Genomic DNA, 24,627 nt, shown 5'->3' on the forward strand with positions numbered 1-24,627 from the left:
TCCCCTTGTTATTGATAATTTACGCCGCTGTTCGCCAAGGAGCTAGACTTTACAAAGGTGGTGCAGATCAGCGCTGCGTGCCACTAGTTATCTCTTTCACTCTCCCGCTGTTCTTATGCAACGCAAATAGTGACGTCACTATTTGCGTTGTATAAGATCAGTGGGAGAGTAAAAGGGAGAACTAGTGGCACGCAGCGCTGATCTACGCCACCTTTGTAAAGTCTAGCTCCTTGGCTGTTCGCTTCGCCGGATTGTGTCAAAATTCTATTTCAAAAGTTTAGGAAATTTTGGGAAAAAACATAAAATACGTGGTTTATTGATATTTAAAAATACTAGTGTTGTTCGAATAGTGCACGTAGCTTCGATAGTATTTAAAAATGGTGGTGCGCGAGTATAACGAGGAGCTGAAGTACATCGAGAAAATCTCGCCCAATAGCTACCTCATCAAGAAGGGGTTTCAGCCTAACATGAATGTGGAAGGAATTTTCTACGCCAACAGCAAGCTTGAACGATTAATGTTCGATGAGCTGCGGAACTCTTGCCGGCCGGGTATGACCGGGGGATTCCTTCCCGGCGTTAAGCAGATTGCCAATGTGGCGGCCTTGCCTGGCATTGTGGGCCGGTAAGTTGGTTTGCATTGAATTAAGATGGATCAGGCTGTTCTGTACACATTGATTGTATCTCTTTTTTGTTCTAGATCCGTTGGTCTTCCAGACATTCATTCGGGTTATGGATTTGCAATTGGAAATATGGCAGCATTCGATATGGGCAATCCGACGTCGATCGTATCGCCGGGCGGAGTCGGTTTCGATATTAATTGTGGCGTCCGGCTGTTGCGTACAAATTTGTTTGAAAAAGACGTAAAGCCAGTACAGGAGCAGCTGGCTCAAAGCTTGTTCGATCACATTCCTGTGGGTGTCGGATCGAAGGGAATCATTCCGATGAATGCTCATGACTTGGAGGAAGCTCTAGAGATGGGCATGGATTGGTCGCTGCGTGAAGGCTACGTTTGGGCTGAAGACAAGGAGCACTGCGAAGAGTATGGGAGAATGTTGAATGCTGATCCCAGCAAAGTCAGTATGCGAGCTAAAAAGCGAGGATTGCCACAATTGGGAACACTGGGCGCCGGAAATCATTACGCCGAGATTCAAGTTGTGGAAGAAATCTACGACAAGTTTGCTGCTAGTAAAATGGGCATCGAAGAGTTGGGTCAGATTTGCGTAATGATTCACTCTGGAAGTAGAGGATTTGGTCACCAGGTTGCAACCGATGCACTGGTTGAGATGGAAAAGGCTATGAAGAGAGATAAAATTGAAACCAATGATCGTCAGTTGGCATGTGCTCGAATAAATTCAACGGAAGGCCAAAACTACCTTAAGGCCATGGCAGCTGCTGCGAATTTCGCATGGGTTAACCGTAGTTCCATGACATTCCTTACCCGTCAGGCATTTGCTAAGCAGTTTAATACCACTCCAGATGATTTAGACATGCACGTGATTTACGATGTATCGCACAACGTGGCCAAAATGGAAGAACATATGGTCGATGGTCGCCCCAAGCAACTGCTGGTGCATCGTAAGGGGTCAACTCGAGCATTACCGCCGCATCATCCGCTGATTCCCGTCGATTACCAACTGACCGGTCAACCCGTGCTAATCGGTGGCTCCATGGGAACGTGCAGCTTTGTTCTAACTGGTACCGAGAAGGGCATGGCTGCAACGTTCGGATCCACATGTCACGGAGCCGGTCGCAGTTTATCTCGCGCGAAGTCGCGTCGTAATTTGGACTATAAGGATGTCCTGAGAGATTTGGAGGCGAAGGGGATCGCAATTCGCGTTGCTTCGCCTAAATTGGTTCAGGAAGAAGCACCGGGTTCCTACAAAGATGTTAGAGATGTAGTGCAGACGTGTCACGATGTGGGTATCAGTGCGAAGTGCATCAAACTCAGGCCGATAGCCGTCATTAAGGGTTAGATAATTCTGAATAATAATAAAATACATACATTTCGAAGACGTATTTATTATAATATAAACAGTAAAATACATACTTATAATAAATGGAAATACATTGAAAGTGGTGTGATCTTACATCGTGGAAGAAATTTCTCTTAATGATATAAGGTAAAGTCGTGAATATAGGTATAACAAAACTATAATATTATTTTTTTTCTGGGATTCTAACCACCGGGACTCTGAGAGAATTTTGACATTCATTTTATTCATTCAGGAAACAATTAAAAATAAAAAAATCCTCTTAAGGTTTTTGTAAACTCCTAATAAAGTTTTGTTTAGAACTTTCATGGCTGAAAAGAAAAGTGTACCTAGAATATATTCTCAGTTAATTTTCGGAGCTATTCCAGAGCAACGAGATAAATAATTTGGATCATTGTTCATCCACTAAAATAGTTATATTACAAAATTTGACAGAACTTTTTCTGTACCGTCGTCGGGGGTGACAATGGGTCAAATGGGGGTGAGAATGGGTCACTGTTCCAAAAGCATAGAAGGCTTGAAGAATAGGTTTAATGTATCTGAGGACAAGAAAACAGAATTATAAGAGATCTTTTTGAACGATTTTGTTGGACGAGGTGAGGACGCTGACCCATTCTCACCCCCCAGACCCATTGTCACCCCCGATGGCGGTAATCAGTTTTTTTTTCAAAGTTTTCTAAAATCATAATGAAGGCTTTACCAGATATGACTAATACGTTTCGATGGTTATTAAAATTCTATACTGCCGTTCTACGCATAATTGTTCCTTGTACATAGGAAATCCTAGCAAACATGGGACAGATATGCGTATGTCGGCAGTATAGATTTGATAATTTTTTTCGCCAAAGACAGCATGCTCATAAAATTCATATTTTGTGGCATTTTAGTGAATTTTAGTGAATGATATGAAATCAACTAAATGGATTTTTTATGCATAAATAAGGCATTCAAGACTTGGTCGATAAAATATTTTGAACTCCAAAACGTGTTGGAGAACCTAGGGAGTTCTACGTACATTCAAATGTCAATAGTTGTTTTGTTGTATTCTTTTCAAATAGATCGAGGTTTTTTTTTTGCTGGTGCATCCCAGAATACGTACTTCAGGACAGTTTGGATGGCCTAGGATACCTTGAAAAGGATACCCAAAAAAGTACCTATTTATTGCGGCTACTTCAGACCGCATCGTGCTTTCGTGCTGTGCGGTTCTTTCTCTCTTTGCGGAAGGAAGTTTTTAATACTACCCGAAGCTATTTTAATTTCAACGGTGCTTCTTAGCGCTATTTGTACCCACTGATCCCGTTACGATCTTTGCAAGGACCCGTGCCTTCGTTTTACGTTGGACCCGTTTGCGGAAGTAAAATTCCGACAAGCGGTGGTAATCCTGCAGGGACACCGTTCTGGGAAAAAACCTCTTAGAAGGTCACATCTCCACGCTCAGCCATGAGCATTAATAAAAACAAGAGGAAGGGGGAGTCTCTGAATTCTCCACTTCCTTCAAAGAAACAAGGTTTCAAGACCGTCCTGCCAAAGCGCGGAAAAAATAGAAGGAAGCTGGGGAATTCAGATATTCCTTCTAACTCTAATATCTAATTCTTCTCCAATCGAACTGAGCAATCAGTTCGATGTGATTAATGATGAAATTGAGCAAATCGAATATACCTCTAGCCCAGGTGATTCGATTCATGCGAAAAAACAAAGGATTCCGCCAATTGTGGTATCTGTTGCCGAGTTTTCTGGCTTCCGGAATGAGATTTTGAGTAACCTTCAGGGGATCAAGGTTTCATTTCAGATTGCTAGGAAGGGTGACTGCCGTGTTTTGCCGGGATCCTTTGACGATCGCAAACGTCTTCTTCAGTATTTAACTGAGAAGCGCCATAAATTCTTCACATACGACGACAAAACTAAGCGATTGTTCAAAGTTGTCTTGAAAGGTCTCCCCAGTGATGATAAATCACTGGATGAGATTAAAATTGAAATTTCTCAATTACTTGGATTTGCGCCAGTCCAAGTAATTACGATGAAAAAGAAATCCCACTCTGGTACTTCCCAGAGGGGCATTTCTCAAGAATTTTATTTAGTTCATTTTAACAAAAGTGAACTAAATAATATGAAAAGTTTGGAAAAGGTCTGTATTATGTCTCATGTCCGTGTTACATGGGAACATTTTCGCAGGCCTGAGGGAAATTTCCAAAACCCCACCCAGTGCCGTAAGTGCCAAAAGTGGGGTCATGGAACCAAACATTGTCACATGGATGCTAAATGCATGATTTGTGGTGGAACCTCTCACGCCAAGGACGCATGTCCTGTGAGAGAAGATTCCAATAAATTTAAATGTACAAATTGTGGGGGCAATAAATAATAAATCCAATTTCTGGGAATGCCCTTCACGCAAAAAAGTTTTGAATTCCCGTGCAAAATTGATGACGGGAAATTCCAATCGGATCCCAGATTCGACGGGTAGAAATTTTTCAAACGCTCAAATTTCGAAACCAGTTACCGGTCGAGCAATTCATACCCACCACAATTCACAAACAAATTTTGCCGCTCGTCAATGGGTAGCAAGCACTTCAGTAAATTCCAATTTTTCGAATGTACCTACGTATGCAAACATCGCTGCTGGTAGACAAAATTTCTCTTCTCAAAATGAGGTTTATCCCATGTCCCAACGGAAAATAACGGTCATGTTGCCGATTCAGGTAGCATGACTGCTTCCGATTTTGATTTTTTAACTGAACAATTGCATCACATGATTGATGCAATGTTCAAAGCAAATACCATACCAGAAGCTGTTCAGGTTGGTATAAAGTACACACAAAAATTGTTATCGGACTCCGTTTTAATGGATCTAAATAATTGTGTGAAAGTTCTAAATTGGAATGCCCGCTCTTTAAAGGGTAAGGAAGATGAATTATTCAACTTCCTAACAGTTCATAATGTGCATGTTGCCATTATAACAGAAACTTATTTAAAGCCCGGACTCTCCATTAAAAGAGATCCAAATTATTTTATCTACAGAAATGATCGTCTTGACAGCGCATGTGGTGGGGTCGCCATTGTCATTAATAGACGTATCAAACATAAATTATTTTCTTCGTTTGAAACCAAAGTTTTTGAAACCTTGGGAGTTTCTGTTGAAACAAATTTTGGTCAATTTTCCTTCATTGCAGCCTACTTGCCTTTTCAATGCAATGGGCAGCAAAAGAATTTGTTGAAAGCTGATCTTCAAATTCTGACTCGCAACAAATCAAAATTCTTCGTAATTGGTGACTTCAATGCCAAACACCGTTCATGGAATAATGCTCAAAGCAATTCCAACGGCAAAATTTTATTTGAAGATTGTTCTGCGGGATATTATACTATTCAATATCCCAATGGCCCTACTTTCTTCCAGTCGAAATCCTTCTACAATTGATTTAGTTTTTAACGTATTCAAGTCAGCTGTGTGGCCAATTGGTAACTCATGCTGACTTTGACTCTGATCACCTTCCTGTGACATTTGAAATCACACAAGAAGCCATTTACAATCCAATCAGCTCTACTTTTAATTATCCATAGAGCTGATTGGGATTCTCTCAAAACATATATCGATAGGAATTTTGATGTTAATATTCCTTTGGATACCAAAAGTGATATTGACAATGCGCTCGTATCTTTGACAAATTTAATTGTCGAAGCCAGAGGCATTGCAATTCCTAAATGTGAAATTAAATTCAACTCCATTATTATTGACGACGATCTTCAGCTACTGATCCGTCTTAAAAATGTGAAGCGAAGGCAATACCAAAGAACTCGCGATCCCGCGTTGAAAATTATTTGGCGAGATTTGCAAAATGAAATTAAAAAACGTTTCGCTATTCTGAGAAATACCAACTTTGAGAATAATGTCTCGAAGTTGGATCCCAGTTCGAAACCCTTTTGGAAATTAACGAAAATTCTTAAAAAACCTCAAAAGCCAATTCCAGCGCCTAAAGAGGGAAATAAAATTTTATTAACAAATGGCGAAAAGGCTCAAAAACTTGCTCAGCAGTACGAGAGTGCCCATAATTTTAGTCTAGGTCTCACTAGTCCAATTGAGGATCAGGTTACACGAAGCTTCGAAGACATTCTCAACCAAGATAATGTTTTTGACCCTTCGTTGGGAACTAATTTGGATGAAGTGAGATCTATTACTAGAAAATTTAAAAATATGAAAGCCCCGGGTGATGATGGTATTTTCTACATACTTATCAAAAAACTTCCTGAGAGCTCTTTATCCTTTTTGGTTAATTTATTTAACAAATGTTTTCAATTGGCATACTTCCCAGATAAATGAAAAAACGCCAAAGTTGTTCCAATTTTGAAGCCGGACAAAATCCAGCTGAGGCTTCTAGTTATCGCCCAATCAGTTTGCTTTTTTCAATAAGCAAACTGTTTGAAAAGATTATTTTAAATAGAATGATGGTTCATATTAATGACAATTCTATTTTTGCTGATGAGCAATTTGGTTTTCGCCATGGGCGTTCAACCACTCACCAGTTATTAAGAGTTACGAACTTAATTCGGCTCAACAAAAGGATATTCGACTGGAGTTGCTCTTCTTGATATAGAGAAAGCATTTGACAGTGTTTGGCATGAAGGTTTGATTGTAAAATTGATGAATTTTAATTTTCCTCTGTACATTATTAAACTGATCCAAAATTATTTATCAGATCGCTCACTGCAGGTAAACTATCAGAATTCTAAATCTGATAGATTACCTGTAAGAATAGTGTCCCCAAGGCAGCATACTGGGGCCCATTGTATAACATTTTTACTTCTGACTTACCTGATTTACCACCAGGGTGTCAAAAATCTTTGTTTGCAGATGACACAGGGCTATCAGCCAAAGGGCGAAGCCTTCGTGTCATTTGTAGTAGATTGCAAAAAAGTTTGGATATTTTCTCCACTTACTTGCAAAAATGGAAAATTTCCCCGAATGCTTCCAAAACTCAGCTTATAATTTTCCCACATAAGCCGAGAGCTTCTTATTTGAAACCTTCTAGCAGACATATTGTCACTATGAATGGGGTTCCAATTAACTGGTCTAGCGAAGCTAAATATTTAGGACTTCTGCTAGATCAAAAATTAACTTTTAAAAATCACATTGAAGGCCTTCAAGCCAAATGTAAAAAATATATTAAGTGTCTATATCCACTTATAAACAGAAAATCAAAACTTTGTCTTAAGAACAAACTTTTGATTTACAAACAAATTTTTAGACCTGCCATGTTGTATGCTGTGCCAATATGGACTAGTTGCTGCAATACCAGCAAGAAGGCACTTCAGAGGATTCAAAATGAAATTCTGAAAATGATTCTAAAGTTGCCTCCGTGGTATAGTACCAATGAACTTCATAGAATTTCTAATATTGAGACATTTCAACAAATGTCCAACAAAATAATTTCCAATTTTAGACAAAAAACGTTGCAATCTTCTATTGCAACGATTAGCTCCTTGTACTTTTAGTATAAATTAGATTAAATTTAGTTTAAGTAGAAAACATTGTAATTCCTACATGGTTCAATTCAACCAGAGGAAATATTCTAACTGCCAGAGGCAATTGAAATATATCTAATCTAATCTAATCTAATCTCATACTTGCGCAGCCAATACTTGAAAGCATCCTGGAAAATGACGGTTTCTAAATTCCGTCATTTTTCTTTTCATACGGCCAGGCCAACTACGCAGTATGTACCGCAGAGATGATTTCTAGATACTGAGCGACTTCAGAATTTGTAAACCCTTAAAGTCGATCCATACCATGAAATCGAGGGGATAGGAAGAAAGCGTGGACCTCCCGTACCAAACGCTTCCAGTTAGTATAAATAATAATCAAATATTATATTAATGAATTTTTCGTTGGGAGCGAAGCTATTTAAAAGTTATGAAATGCTCCATTCGGCAAGTGATGGTTGACGTCGTGTTCAGAATAACTACGTTCACTATAAATAATAAAAGAAGAAGAAAATCATCATTAGTAGACGGTAACGTCAGCTTCTTTCCTCGGTAACAGATGTGATGACATTTCTGAAAATAAAAGAAGCGCTAGCACAACATTAGAAGATTGGACACTTTAATTATACTCATGTTATTTTTGAAATGCTTTTCCAGACTGCTATCAGAAATCAAGGGGGGTTAAATACTTGATTCCAATCTAAGAAAAACATTACAGGGACATGAGTATTACTATCTGCGGTTGGGAAGCATCTAGGAAGTTGGAAGGAAGGATTAGTGTAGTATTTACTTAATGACTTACCGACAATTTCATAAGCACTACAGAATTGGAAATTGGGGAAGGTTTTCGTTGGGTCAGGATTTGCCTGTAGCTGGCAATGTGACCGTGGTAGATCTTACCCCGTAACACACCACGTAAAGGTGTCTACCCAGCATTACGGGAACCAGAGGCAATTGAAATATATTAATAATAACTAAAAATGTAACATAGCAAATAAGGATGATAGTGTTAAGAAAACACGGAACACCTACTCTAAGAGATGAATGCATGTATTAGATAATTAGCAAATAAAATTAGCTAAAAAAAAAAAAATTGCGGCTACTTGCTGCACCGGGAAAATACCTTTTCTAAAGGCAAAATCCACGACAAATCGAATGGTGCTTTTTTAATTCGACCGGAAATTTTGGGAACTGGTCGTTTTGCCCCCATTACCGCTAGAAATTTTGTTTTTCTCTATGACAGCTATTATACTGCAGTTCTACGGGTGCTTGAACCGAATTCAAATAAAGACAAATGCAGTTTATATTAAGACCTAATTTTCATTCTTCACGCCTAACCGGTAGGAAATTGAAGAATATTACATTACAGGACCATTCAGAAAAGTCAGTTCTAATAAAATCATTCTAATTTTTCACCCATTCATGATTGTAAAAATAGTTTAACGGGACAGTTATGCCAAGCACTTATTTGTTGGTTTCTAAGCATATCAGTCCCGCTCAATGCATTACTTTGTAAATGATTGCTACGACTGACAAAATTCAATCATATTCATTATGTGTGGCACACATAAATTTTGACTATAGCATTTCCCACATAACGGCTATGTGAATTTGCATAGCATATATGTGGAAACACACATAACCCTTATTAACTAATAACCTTTATGTGGATTCTCCTATAGCGAGTGGTTATTAACGCACACATAAAATTTATTTGTAAATTTCTTTAGATTTTTGCCATTAAAAATGTGTGGATTTTTATTAGTGTATGTTTCTCCATGCTTCATCTATGGAAATGAACTGTCCACGTGGTTGTAGTGATTATGTCGCTTAGATTGCAACATTTTCAGATTGCCCCCATTAACTTCGGAAATATATTAAAATTGGAAGCTCTTAAAAGCATAAAATAGTATTCCAATGAGCGTTTCTCCATAAAATTACAGAATCTGCCATAATAACGAATTTAGTCATCGCGAGACAAAAGATAACGGATGATAATTTTTCTGATTTTGTTGCAAGACTCACATTCTAGAGCCTGGCAAGCTCTATCCATGACTGCATAAACAAGATCAGTGTTTGAGTAGCGAGTAGTGTTAAAACATGTAAAGGACGAAGTGTGATGGATGCGGATGTTATTTATCAATACCAAATTTTCAAAACGATTTATCTGCTTTTATAAACAAAGATTTAAACATCGATTTGTCGAATCTGAGAGCAGTTCCACGCAAACCAACATTATCAACAGGTAGCCAAAGTCTTCACCTAATATGTTATGGTGGTTGTACAATGTACATATTTTCATTTCACATTATTTTCGATTCTGTTGAGCAAATTAAAAAAACAACCTCTACAACGTTTAAAGTTAGATTTGATTTTCGATACTGTTTTTAAAATCATTAAATGACTTGGTGATTCCTCCCTCAGGTTGAAAATTGTTGTGCAATAAAATGTGCATTGCCAACCCAGAGACAGCAAGTGCAGTTCTTAGTAGAGATGGGCAAAACGGATCATTTCGATGAACGGATCAGGTCTGGGTCATTCATTCTAACTGGATCGGATCCTTAGAACAAAACACAAGAAGAATGCAAAGTAGTAGAGCGTTCGTCATTCAGGCTCACACTTTTAAACCGTACTGACAATAACTTCACCCTTTCTTGTTTACTAGCGGATGTAGCACAAACAATAAACTTTTCATTTTATTTATTATATCATTACAAACGGTGAAATAATTTGCTGATCTGGTGAACCGGATCATTCGAAAAATGATCCACGAATCTTTCACTCACTCCAGAGATCCGAATCACTTAAACGGTTCCGGATTTAAACGCCCATTTCTAGTACTTAGGCCATTGTACTTGTCACACAAGATATATATCCATTCAATTGGCGGGCATAGAAAAGCCGTTATTTAAATACTGTGGAAATGCGTATAGAACACTAATTTGAAAAGCAGGCCAAGTTGTTGGAATGTCTAGTGAAATGTAGATCCATTGAAAATGAAGAAGTTTTTGTGAGAAATAAATTTTGTTCTGCAATGTCCATAATCTATCAAATCTGTTTATTTCTGTAAAATCTGTAATCTGTACCGTCTAAGACGAGTTAAGTAACTCCATTTAATTCCACCAATTTTTTCGATATCTTTGCAGATACGTATTTCGACCACAAAAATACATTCCACTAAAAAAAGCTTAAAATATTTTTTCTGTAATCTGTATTTACAGATTCTTGGTCCGAAAAAGACTCTTAAATGTGTATCATTAAAGAAAAATCTGTATATGTGGCAACACTGGCTCTATCCATGACTGCAGAAACAAGATCAGTGTTTTAGTAGCGAGTAGAGTTAGAAAATGTGAACGACGATGTGCAAAGAAGTCGGATGATATTTTTCTGGTTTTGATGCAATATTCATATTTTAGAGCTTGGTAAGCTCTATCCATGACTGCATAAACAAGACTGTACGTTAGGCATAATGGACGTTTGTTGGCATAATTCTGCCTTCTTAATGTCATGGCCTGCTCTTTGGGTCACTTTATGCCTAACGGGGTATACCCGCTATTTTGCATAGCATAGCATAGCATAATTACGGAGTGCTTCGTAGATTGAACACTAGTGATACTCATGTTTTTCTTTCTTAATCTCCATTCAGATTACTATCAGAAATCAAGGTGGGTGTGGTCAATGCTTTCAAGCAGGGCCAAAATCACAAAAGCATGAGGATTACTACTCTTGACCACGCCCATCTTCACCGTAACTTGGGAGGGGAAGGAAGTGTTGATGTAGTACTTACTTAATGAGAGGCCCTCGACTCAGCGACACCCTAATAAGTACCACGGAATTGGATACTGAGGAAGGTACTCGTTCGCTGACAATGTGACCGTGGTAGATCTTACGGGGGTATCGGGGTATTCCCGCTATTTTGCCTCATTTTCCCATTTCTGTATGACATCCACGATTTAAAATCAATTGCGGCTAGGTATTTCTACGTTTTCTTATGCTTATTTAAAATAAAATACGATTGTATATATAAAAGACAGGAACACCGTCTTCGACCAGAGGTCGTACAGACTGAACACTTAACACCTAGCATTAGACAACGGACACATAACACCCAGTGGACCAGTGGAGAATTTTTCGATCACGAAAAGTTTCCTTCTTACCGGGGCGGGAATCGAACCCACACTCCATAGCACATGCGTCTAGACGATTGACGTCGCTAACCGCACGGCCACGAAGCCCACAATATTCCGGCTTAGGATCTTGACTGGAAGTGGCCGTTTTGTCCCATTTGCCTAAAAATCATTTTTTCTATGACAGCTAGTTAAAAAATACGTAATAAACTGCGAAAACCCACCCCCCTGAAATGAGAAGTAGTTCTTGAAGCCGTCTACCGATTGGGTGGCGCTAGTGTTGCCTCTCCTATTTTAAGCTCCGTTCATACTGCCGCGAGAGCATTAGCGATTGACGCTTTGATGTTTCATGAAGAGAAAGAAGCAGAAAGATGATAATCAAAAATATTCGCACGGGAAAACATACGAAGAAATTTTTGAAACACTTATTTAAAATTCTAGAAGCAATTTAATTTAAAACGGTAAGCAGTACGGGGTTAGTCTTGTTTTCTACTGCACAATAAACACAATATTCCAATTTTTATTTTGTGATATCATCATACTTAATACACAGTATAAGAAAAGTCCAACCCCGTACTGTTTACCGTTTTTAATCAAATTGCCTCTAGTATTTCAGAGAAGAGTTTCAAAAATATCCTCGTATGTATTACGGTGCGAAATTTTTTATGTCATCTTTCTGCTTCTTCTTCATACAACATCAAAGCGCTTACTAATAACATCGAAAATCACGCAGCAATGCAATACAACTCGTTGAATATAATTTAACAATGCAACACATACCGCTTATGCCGCTTACGCATCTGACTGTTTTGACTTCGTGTGTTTATCGCTTAACCGGCAATGTTTACATCCAGCACCATGTTGCAGAACCAAGTTTTTGGCTTCAGGCGAGTTGTTCGTGGATGACAGCCGTTTCATGGGGGTGCGAAAACCCGATATTCGTTAAAGTCATTTTTGTGCAGATTTCAGGATTTCATTTCACTATGAATATGGGAAATACCAACGCGATTTCCTATAGTTTGATATAGGTTTAATTTTAACAACGTCTCAAATATCCTTGTCCGTATTCCAAACTATTTACATGGCTTACAGTATCCTTTCATAGTAAAACTCAACTCTTATGTTTGTAAAATAAGGTATATCGAAAAGGGGTCTGGGTCATTTGGCATAAGGTAATTTGGCATAAAGGCCATTTGGCATAATGGTCATTTGGCATAATTTCGAATTTCGAAAATGTCTACTGATGGTAGACATTTTTCGGAAGAACGAAATAACAAAACGGCAGAATTACTTCCGAGGGCTGTTATGCCAAATGGCCTTTATGCCAAATGACCTTATGTCAAATGACTTTATGGGGAGCGGGCCATTTGGCATAAAGTCATTTGGCATAACGCCATTTGGCATAATGTCATTTGGCATAAAGGCCATTTGGCATAACGGTCATTTGGCATAACGGACATTTGGCATAATTGTAACCAACGTCAAAAGTGAGGGTCTTTTGGCATAACGGACATTTGGCATAATTTTTCTTTGCGTTCGCTAAATGGTGACTAAGTGGTGCGGGAAACACCCGGAATAGTAAATATAACAGCCGTCGTTAACAATATTAAAAGACATTGTCCTCTCGTGGAAAGAATGCATTTGCAATGCAATGCAAAAGTAGGCGCATGTCCGGATTAGAGCAGTGGTGGATATAATCTCCTCTTTAAAAGAAGGCGTGTTGCCGGATTATGGCAATGAAGGATGTGATCCCTTCTTTAAAAATAGGCGCTTGTCCGGATTATGACAATGGTGGATGTGATGCCTTCTTTAAAAGAAGACGTTTGCCCGGATTGAGGCAATGGTGGAAGTGATCCCTTCTTTAAAAGTAGGCGCATACCCGGATTAAGGCCATGGTGGATGCGATTTCTTCTTTAAAAGTAGGTACTTGCCCAGATTGAGGTAATGGCGGATGTGTTCCCTTCTTTAAAAATAGGCGCTTGTAAGGATTATGGAAATGGAGGATTTGATTCCCGGATTATGACAATGGTGGATGTGATTCCTTCTTTAAAAGAAGGCGCTTGCCCGGATTGAGGCAATGGTGGATGTGATCCCTTCTTTAAAAGTAGGCCCTGCCCGGATTATGGCAATGGTAGATGTGACTCCTTCTTTATAAGTAGGTGCTTGTCGGGAATAAATCAATGGTAGATGTGATCTCTTCCCCAAGTAGCACAATTGAGATTGATTTGGTTGCAGTTACTCATATGTGACTTGGTTGGTTTTAGTAACTCGTCTACGACAAGTGTATTGTTTGAGTTTTTAAAGTTAGGCGCTTGCCCGGATTAAGGCAATGGTGGATTTGATCCGGTCTTAAGGCGCATGCCCGGATTGAAGCAATGGTCGATGTAATCCCTAGTTTTAAAGTAGGCATGTGGCCGGAATAAGTCAATGATGGATGTGATCCCTCTCCGGAAGCAATTCTGCCGTTTTGTTATTTCATTCTTCCGGAAAATGTCTACCATCAGTCTAAATTTATCAAAAAACAGCCTCGACCTACTCTATCTACGCTAAACATTACATGAAATATCCCTTTCGCTTTCACAGTTCAAAATTATGCCAAATGTCCGTTATGCCAAATGACCTACTCTTTTCTTGCAGTTCTAAATTATGCCAAATGTCCGTTATGCCAAATGACCATTATGCCAAATGGCCTTTATGCCAAATGACCTTATGCCAAATGGCGTTATGCCAAATGACTTCATGCCAAATGACCCAGACCCGACTTTATGCCACCACATTTTAATCAATTTTTCAATGGTTAAATATTTTTTGATTTTTCTGTGTAATGAGTATCCTAGATGGTAATTCGGTTGGTATTATGCAATTATATGACACCTACAACCATTTAAATATCATAAAAATACAATATTTTTCGATGATTTTCGCTGAAAATCGCTTTGAGTAAAATAATTTTTTTTCATGCCTTATCAAGTATTATTCAGAAAGTGTTTTTTTATAATGGAAGTTTTAAAGAAAACAGATTGAAAAAATAAACTTACTAATAATTCTAAAAAATTTCTACAAAATTAGATTTTGAAAGCCTGACCGAGTCCCTAAGATTTGCTCCTTATTTGACGTAATGATCTTCCAGGATCTATTCAGTTCTGCGAAAAGGGTTCGAGAATAGGTAACCAATTTCAATACACCTGATTTCTAACCGTACTGAATTATTATCTCCAGGAACCTAACTAGCAGTGTCGATTCGTCACCTAGCATCCACGTGTGGGTGGGTTTGCTCACGGGGTTAGATTAAATCGGATTACGCCTGGGCTGCATTCAAGAGCCGATCATTTCAACTGGTGCAGTTCTCGTCAGATCGTGCAACCGATCACCGCGTACCTCAAGCCTTTCATAGTGCAATATATGCAAAAATCTTGAATGGTGGTGCCTAGATTAAAGACCCTCAGATGACTAAAACCGACCAAAAAGTGTAAATAATTCAGGGTTGATTTGTGCGGCCAGTCGACAGCAACTTGTCCAAAGTAAAGTGAACTCATATAGCAGAAGGAACCACGTACCAACGCCTTCTCCTCCCCCGTCGTTTTCATTCGTTGATGGTGTTTCAAGTTTCGGTCAAATGTTGCCCAAAAATGAAAGCTCGTTGCTCATATGTAGGTTTATTAAAAACATAATATTTTTTGAGAACTTTTTGCGCCAACGGCCGTCGTCCATTTGGTGGTCAGTTTTCACTTGGCCTCAGGGCGAATCGCAAGCAATTGGAGTCAATTTACGGAGACAATTTGGATTTACTGCATGATCGAGCTATCTGATGTGTTTCGAGTTTTAATTGCAAAAGCGCGCGCACCCCTTCAGATAGGGGCCGGTAATTTACGATACCGAGTCCACGCGATATACCTACGCCGTGTGTGAACCGAAGGGAAGTGCTCCTATAAACGTGTAATCGCGTGGTGGTGACATTTTCGATCGCGAGTGTGATGTGTGATCTTGTGGGCGCTGTTATCTGCTGAAGGCAAGGATTGTGAGAAGCTCACAGTGTTCAAATCTCGATTATAAATCGAGCTTGCACGTATGTATTTGTTTGAATTTCTGCTATGTTACAAAAAATGTAACTAATAATAAGATAAAGGAGTATATTCGGTTGTAGGCCTAGTTGCGTTATTAACTTTTTTCAAGGTTATATTATGCAGTGATACTGATATGAACACCAATGGAAAGCTCGATACCTTAGCTAACTTCCCCCGAAGCAACTTATTGTTTTATACTAACGTAAAAAAATACAGCTACCGTCAACTGGGGGGAATATGATCATTGAGGTGAAGATGATCAAGTGATGTGTCAGTCAAAAGTGCCAAATTTTTTTATGAAACGGTAGTCAACAATATTCTCCGTTCAAGTAATGTTACCGCTAGGTAGAATTCCGAGTTTTTCGATTATAATCATGAAAATGTATTTTGTGGAAGAAAGAGAGATAGTCATAAATGACGCTATTTTCGTTTCAAATATTGACTTCACAGACTTCTTTACGTAGTAAATTCAACATTCATACAAATAACCTAGTGTATTTTGACTACTAGGTCATAATAATTTTAGTAGAGCTGTCTTGATCAACTCCACCCCAAACCAGATTAATCAAAAAATGTGTGATAATTTAATTTATTTGATTAAATGCGAACGCATTTCAGAAAACTAAAGTTGTTGGTTATTGCAACGTATATCAGTACATGTTTTGAAGATATTTGTTTCGATTTAAAATGTAAACACACATTGTTATTGCATGTTTTGTCTTAAAATGATCATCTTCCCCGGTTGACGGTACTTATATCAATTGTTGAATTTTGGCCAATCAAAATTTGATACTCGATTGTGGGTCAACGTTCAAAGCAGCTATACAGCGATTCCATGAAAAAAGAATAGAGTCGAAAAAAAAGTTCTCCGATTTTGCTCAAAATGTGTGAAAATAATTAGTCCCGTATTTGTTTGTTGTTTCGCTCTTAGAGTGGAAATTTTCAGAATAGGGCGTTAAAAAACGGCATTTGAAAAAAATAAAACCTTCATAACCATAGAACAATAGAAACGATTGGCAACTTTTTGGCACGAATGAAAAGATTTTCAGTTATATGGGGCAGCAGGGACTATGTCCAAGGGCTTGACGACCCCTCCCCATGGCCACTGCGAGTTAGGGGGCCTGCCTAAGATGTGGTGGGGTTTGACAGTGGGCTCTGTCAAACCTCTACAAAAAGCTGCATGTGTCTATAAGCAGGCCCTATCAAATCCAGTCAACACATGAACGTATATAGTGTCGTGTAGGATGCTGAAGTAGGGGCGATAGAGGTACTTCTCCAAACAACATGTATGTATATCGTCTCCAATTTAGCATATCGTATAGCACCATGTACGATTTTATGTTGACTGGGAAGCGATTGTGTGCCGCTCAAAGCGCACAAGGCCAACACGAGTGCCAACTGGTACATCAGGATTAATACCAGTGAGATACTGATTACGGTGTACTGGTCACGGCAAGCGACACACACCCGCGCGCGAAAGTAATGCAAAATAAACGACATGTAACATGAACGTAAATTTACATTTTTATTTAACCTCAAATAGAGATAAAATAAGGGTTGCTGAATGACATTAGATTTCCGATTAATATCAATTATTTTCAATTTTAATCCCGTTTATTTTTACTTTTCTTACGTTAAAGAAATGATGACGCGGGCGCCTAATCCGTAATTCAAATGAACAATCGCTCACTTTGAGCGATTGATTGTTTATTCTCGCGAAGAATGAACAATTGAACAAATTAAGGAAATGCTAATACTGCTGTGTAGAAGTTGCATAGGTCACATCACTTTCCATGGTGAATCCCGATCTATGTTACAGATTACCCCACCCAACTAACACTACTTCCTTCCCGTGGTAATTGTGGAGATGCAGAGGTATTCTCGGTCTCTAGTAGCAACAATTACCACACACTTACATTCCCTCCCTTTCCCAACTGACTGTAAGGACTTGGCCGGCGCCGTTATTGATCAACATTTGCGAGCTGCTGAAACGTTCACTTCGAGAGTAGTTGGTATATCCCAACCACTATTCACTTGGATCGTAGTGCAATTTGCACCAGTTCTGATCAATCACGGAGTAGCAACCATTGATATGTACAGTCAGTCTAAGCTAAGCTAAGCGAATGAAAGGATTTTCAGTTATAGATTTTGGAAAAATATTAGCTAAGGAAAATAGTAAGCTTTAAGATGTTTAAGTAATTAAAATATCTGATTTCTATGATTTTCAACTTTTTGGACCACAACGACTATATTTTTTATTCTTTTAAATGAAAATTTCAACAGATACAGTCAACAAATTGTGAAGGTTCACCAAGCTACATTTTTTGGAAATTTCAGCTGGAAACGGTCAGCGTCTATCTTCATCACTTCAAAATGGCAGTTCCAATCAGTTAATCAAAGTTGTCGACCTTCCCGAGCAGCACATGTCAGGAAAAATGGTAGTGACCCATGTGGAACACTGACCAAACATAATAAAGTTTTTACTGTTGATTTTATGATAAAATCCGTCCGTCGAAAATACGTTGAGGAGTTGGATATTTAATCTCTAAGCTACACTTTTACAAGTCCAGATTTTCTCAGTTTTTCATGAAATAAAAGTCAACATTTGGTTTTGACAATATTTGAACTTGAACCAGCCAAAATGCAATATTTCGGACGACTGCTTCCAAATATAGAAAACTCTGATTGGAACTGTCATTTTGAAGTGATGGATACGCATGACCGTTCCATGCGTATATAAGCAAAAAACTGAAATTTTCAAAAAATAGTGAAGCTCAAAAACGGCTTGGTGGACCTTTCCAATTTTTTGACTGTATGTGTAAAAAGTTTAAAAAAAAATACAATCGTCGTGGTCCAAAAGGTTGAACATAAAAAAAATCAGATAGTTTGATTATTTTAACATCTTAAAGTTTACTATTTTCCAAAAATGATATTTTTTTTTTACAAAATGTATAACTGAAAATCTTTTCTTTCATGCCCAAAGGCTGCAAATCTTGGTTCAAAAGTTATGAAAGTATGGATTTTTTTTTAGAAAAGTTCTGTTTTTTGGACCGACTAGTTCTGATTTTTTTAAAATATTTTTTTTTGATTACTTTATTAACATGATTTTTATTTTCATCACGGAAACTTGTTCATCACGAAAAACTTTGAACATGTCTCGGGATATGGTCTCTGGTCTCCCATGTAATTTAAATGGGAGCGTTTGCTGTGACAGGAGAAGAAGTCTACACGTAAACATAATTTCCCGAAGTGTAAACTAAATCGCGGGAAAAATGTATGGTTAAAAATTTCATCTCTACACATGCAAATCCCGCAGAGATACAATTCGGTTTGAATTTATTCCGCACGGGAAATGTGTAATCTCTGACGGAAAATCAATATGGAAAGAACCTAGTAAAGTGGTTAGTGGAAAGTGAGAAGTGTAAAGAGAAAACTGAGTTATGAGAAACGTGAAATGAAAAATAAGAAGTGAGCAGTGAGAATAAGAAGTAAGAAGTGTAAAATTAGAAATTAGAGTTCAGTAGTGAGAAGGGAGAAATGAGTAGTGTATTGAGTAATGAGAATAATACGCGAGAAGTGAAAAATTAGAAGTGAGGTGTGAGAAAATAAAAGTGAAAACTGACTAATATGAAGTGAGAAATGAGTTGTGAGAAGTAAAGAAATGTATAGTGAGCAGTGGGAATTGAGAATGATAAGTGAGAAGTGTAAAGTAAGAAATGAGTAGTACGAAGTGGAATGTGAGCTGTGAAAATTTAGAAGTTTGAATGAGAAGTGAGAAATAGTGAGTAGTGAGACGGCCATTTCTCTCTCACTCACTCACTTTCTGTCACCCACTCTCTCTCACTTACTCACTCTCTCTCAATCACTCGCTCACTTATTCACTCGCTCTAACTCATTCTCACTCTATCACTATCACTCACTCCCTCATCCTCACTCACTCACTCTCACTCACTCATTCAATAACTCTCACTCATTTACTTTATCTCTACCCACTCACTCAATCTCACACACACACACATTCTCACTCACTCGCTCAATCTTGCTCACTCTTTCGCTCACACTCACTCATTCACTCTCTCTTCCACTCATGCACTCTCATTCACTCACTCAATCTCACAAACACTCACTAACCTAATCTCACACACACACACACTCATTCTCACTCACTTACTCAATCACTCGTTCACTCACTCACTCATTCACTCTTAGTCACTCATTCTCACTCACTCACTCACTAACTCAGTCACCCTCACTCACTTACTCACTCATTTCCTCTTTCTCTCTCTCTCACTCAATCTCTCTCATTCTCTCCTTTTCTCCCTCTTCTCGTTTTCTTTCCCTCTTATCGCTCGTGTGTGTATTTATGAAGAAAACCGAACTAAAACCCGGAAGTGTAAACTCAAGCACGGACGCGGATACGCAGATTCTCAAAATCCGAAACAAAATCCTCTCCACTGTCAAAACATTTTCCGTGATTGGGTTTACACTTCAGGATTTTGCTTCGGGATTTGAGAATCTGCGTATCCTCGCCCGTGCTTGAGTTTACACTTCAGGGTTTTGGTTCGGATTTGTTTATACAAGAGTTGGAAAGATAACGAGAAGAGGGAGATATAGCGAGAGAAAGGGAGAGAATGAGTGAGAGAGAGCGATTGAGTGGGAGAGAAAGAGGAAATGAGTGAGCGAGTGAGTGAAAATGAGTAAGTGAGAGTGGGTGAGTAAGTCAAAGTGAGTGAGTGAGTGAACGAGTGATTGAGTGAAAGCGAGTGAGTGAGAATTCGTGAGTAAGTGAGAATTCGTGAGTAAGTAAGAATGAGTGTGTGAGGTTGAGTGAGTGAGAATGAGTGTGTGAAAGTACGTGAATGAGGGAGTGAGTGAGTGAGAAAGAGTTAGTGAGTGTTTGAATGAGAGTGAATAAGTGAATGAGCCAGGGTTAGTGAATGTGAGTGAGTGAGTGAGATTGAGCGAGTGAGTGAGAATGTGTGTATATGAGTGAGATTGAGTGAGTGAATGAGTGAGAGAAGGTGAGTGAGAATGAGTTAGAGCGAGTGAGTGAGAATGAGTTAGAGCGAGTGAGTGAGTGAGCGAGTTAGAGCGAGTCTCACTATGCACTATTTCTCAATTATCTCTGCTCACTTTGCACTTCTCAATTCTTAGTACTCATTTCTCACTTCACTCTTCTCAATTCCCACTTCTCACTATTCATTTCACTTCTCACAACTCATTTTTTCACTTATCATTTTTCACTTCTCACTTCTCATTAGTCACTTTTCACTTTTCTTTTTTCACTCTTCATAACTCACTTCATACTCTTCACTTCTCGCGCCTCATTCTCACTACTCATTACACTACTCAACTCTCACTTCTGATTTTACACTTCTTACTTCTTATTCTCACTACTCATTGCTTACTTACTCATTTTTTTCATTTCTCGCTTATCATTCGTTAGTTTTCTCTTCACACTTCTTACATTTCTCACTTTTCACTATCCACTTCACTAAATTCTTCCCATAATAAATTCCCGACATAGATTACACATTTCCCGTGCGGAATCAATTCAAACGGATTTGTTTCCCCGCGGGATTTGCATCTCTACCCATGGGATTTTTAACCGTACGCTTTTCCCGCGATTGGGTTTACACTTCAGGAAAATATTTTTATATTTTTAACGTAAATTCAGCTCCCATTTAAAATGCATGGGAGACCAAATCCCGGGATACGTTTCCCGAACTGTAAACCAGCCTTAAGAGCGAAACAAAAAAAATATTTTCGGTACACTGACTGCCAAAAATACCTATGTATGATATATGTGTTGGCGATATAAATTTTTGGAATAGGAACTGGAGCACCATAATAATCGATATAGCACCACACATAAATTTAATAATTGCTGATTCGAGACCACACCTAAAGTTTTTTAAAGACAGGAACACCGTCTTCGACACCGTCTTGAACACTTAACACCTAGCATGAGACAACGGACAGGACACATCATAACACCCAGAGGACCAATGGAGAATTTTTCGATCACGAAAATTTTCATCCTTACCGGGGCGGGAATCGAACGCACACTCTCTAGCACATGCGACTAGACGTTTGACGTCGCTTACCGCACGACCACGAAGCTCTTTTGGATATATTTCTTATTAGTAAACGTGTGCACTACATTGATGCTGGGTACCGTGCGTGGACGCGGAGTGCACGCAGCTTGAAAAAACGCTACGTGGGCATCGGCCCTACATCTATGGATTTTTGCATATAAGAATGTGTGGATTTTTGGTAGTGTAGAGATTATTCATAAACATTTTTTTTATGGAATCGCTGCGTAAATGGAAAAATATGCCCATGAATTAATGAAAATTGAATGTTTATTTGTTTTAGAAGCCATTATTGACAAATATAAAAAGTAATGGCTTTCAATGAATAAGGCCGTTACAAATATTTAATAAACATTTTGTCCTACTAGTCTCCGAAAGATCAAGGAGAGGGGGTGATAATAAAAATTAAATATTAAAATGAAAAAGAAATAAAAAACAAAAAACTCCTCGGATTTGTTAAAGAATGTTTTGAAAATCCTCAAAATTATCCGAATTTTTTTTGTTGCCCCCTAAAAATATTATTTTTTTGCAAAAATCCGAGGGGGGGAGACATAAATGTTATTAAATATTTGTATCGGCCTAAATGAAAAAAAAATCTTGCTGGTTGTCATGCACTTTAAATGCACGAGACGATCACAACTATTACAATGGATTGAGTTTGCAGCAGCCCAGCCCACAACCTGGTATATTTTTGGTTCAAAGTACCCTTAATGTACTGAATGACAAAGTATTACACTCATTTCTTTCAATGTTTGAAAAAAAAAATAGAAACATTTTTTTAATGTTTGCTCGCCGAAAGAAACCATATGCGTGTGCAGTGCACGCTTCGGTATTGGTCACAAACGAGTTTGACAACTTTGTCTGACAACTTGACTTCAAACCACCAAGCTTTACACGTGTCAGCCCAATCAGTTTAGCTAAAGATCTCCATCGTGGGTCACTGCTCGCCTTAGCCTTGACTTGGGCCTAGGTCAGATTCCTGTCGACTTCCTTTATTTCTTTGTTGAGGCTGCGTTGCCACGAGCGAGCAGCTCTAGCCTTCTTGATCCGTGCTCCAATGTCGTTCTTGGTTTCACCAGGTGGGTGGCACGACGCCATGTTTTTGCAGCCAACATCTCAGTGTAAAATTCATGATAGTATGTGTTTTGTTTACAAACATCACATTTGATTCCCATTAGGATACAGAACTGTCAGTGGGATACGGTCGCGCAATGTTGGCTGCAAAACAAATCTATTGTGTGAGATAGGGATGCCACCGGGCTGGGTTTCACCTTCTAACGTTTCACCATGCTAACTGATATTCAATGTTTTCGATGTTTTATTCAATATTCAATGTTTTCGACATTCTCCACAGTTTGCCTGGCTACCGTACAGTTGGAGGGGTTGATCATGTTGACATCCATCAATTTGGTATTGTTGACATAATAGAGGTAATAAACTATAGAGGACGATTGTCGCTGCGGTTCCCTTTGTTATCGTCCCGAAACATGTTGGGTACCTATCTGTCAAAACGTACTGATTTTTCCTTTGTTGACATTTAGTGCCCTATCCTCGCCAGCAAAAGATGTTTCGCCAGTGACGACAGCGACAAGCTTCCTCTATAGTTTATTACCTCTATTGTTGACATTGACCCGCCGTAGAGGAGCGTTCAGTCAGAGTGCTGTTGCGTTAGTGGAGCAATACCATCAGCCAAATCGCTTCGATGCTCCTAGTAATAGGCTGCCAGAGCAGTCCACGGTTTGGTATACGATCAATCGTATCCACCATGATCTCGTCGATTACGATAAGGAACAGTAGCGAAGATATAATACATCCTAGCCTGACTCCAGCGACTACTCTGCAAGTAAAAGCTTTGTACTGCGCTTCGATGAGGCCGGCGATTTTGTTTGGAACTCCTGCCTGCTGCTGTCGAAGAGTCGTTCTATTTCATTCTGTATTCGACTTGCACATAATTTGCAAATAACTATGCACAGAACTTTGAGAACAATGCACTTTAACATGATGCCCCACCAATTGTCACACGATCCTCTTTTTTGACGCCCTGCAACCAGTTTGCCGGAAAAGATGCGATGCAACATTTGTGCACATAGCATGGGGTCCGCTTTGAGCATCTCTGCTGAAATGCGATCGACCCCAGGACTCGGGAGCCTTGTTGGATTTCATGCTGCGGATGGCTACTTCAATTTTCTCCATTGATGGAGCTTCGGTGTCTACGTGGGTAATGCGTCACACCCTTGGCGGCTCATGCCGAGATGTTGATGGTTGGTTGGGCGTCGAAACTTGAAGAAGTTGTTTGAAGTGCTCGAACCGACGTTTCAGCTGATCAGGATGATTCAGGATGGCTCTCTCTAGCAGCGTCCCAGCTGTGTCGAGTGGCAAATGGCTGTGGCAAATTAGTCTGTCTCTGTCTGAACAGTCTCCCGGTGGTTTGCCGGACTTCAGTAATAGCATCAATTTGGCGTGTTAAAGGACCAGGATTGAAATACCATCCGGACTTGGTGCCTTATTGAGCTCAAATGTTCTTGCAGCTACGATCAGCTCCTTATTAGTCACTAGCGGTATCACGGCGACTGACCTGTACGGTGTAGCGGGCCAGTTCGATGATTCATGCTTCGGAAACAACCGTTCGACAATTCTGGCTAACATCTACGGGGATTTCTCGGGAGGCCATACCTAGCCATACCCAGCCATAACCAACTTATACACGTCTCCCCATGGAGTGTCATTCACCATCCTGTACATCTGTTCGAAGCAGACTCTCTTACTACATTTGATTTCGTAGTTCAGAGATCTGCTCACTGTCTGGAACACCTGGCGTCTGACAACCTTTTCAGCATCGGTTCTAGCACATCGCAACCTTCTCTTTCCAAGATAGGTT

The 24,627-nt window shown here is 39.1% G+C and overlaps 2 protein-coding genes across 2 annotated transcripts in view; both read left to right on the plus strand.

The window, feature by feature from the left end:
* The first annotated feature begins 228 nt into the window (after positions 1 to 228).
* Positions 229 to 2,073, plus strand: LOC134217495 (RNA-splicing ligase RtcB homolog). The gene is made up of 2 exons (XM_062696263.1): positions 229 to 622; positions 698 to 2,073. The coding sequence occupies exons 1-2, from the start codon at positions 378 to 380 to the stop codon at positions 1,971 to 1,973; spliced, it is 1,521 nt and encodes a 506-aa protein (XP_062552247.1). The 5' UTR covers positions 229 to 377; the 3' UTR covers positions 1,974 to 2,073.
* Positions 2,074 to 14,973: 12,900 nt separating this feature from the next.
* Positions 14,974 to 24,627, plus strand: part of LOC134213250 (serine-rich adhesin for platelets) — a 427,675-nt gene continuing 418,021 nt past the window's right edge. The window contains exon 1 of the mRNA XM_062692076.1: positions 14,974 to 15,656. The gene's annotated coding sequence lies outside the window, so the exon portion shown is untranslated. The remainder of the gene's footprint in view (positions 15,657 to 24,627) is intronic.

This window comes from Armigeres subalbatus, chromosome 2, assembly GCF_024139115.2.
Source record: "Armigeres subalbatus isolate Guangzhou_Male chromosome 2, GZ_Asu_2, whole genome shotgun sequence".
Lineage (NCBI taxonomy): Eukaryota > Metazoa > Arthropoda > Insecta > Diptera > Culicidae > Armigeres > Armigeres subalbatus.

Excerpts from the sequence above, each read along its gene's own strand:
- LOC134217495 (XM_062696263.1), top strand. The coding sequence starts at position 378 with ATGGTGGTGCGCGAGTATAACGAGGAGCTGAAGTACATCGAGAAAATC. Across the intron at positions 623-697 it reads TTGCCTGGCATTGTGGGCCG|ATCCGTTGGTCTTCCAGACA; the intron begins GTAAGTTGGTTT and ends TTTTTGTTCTAG.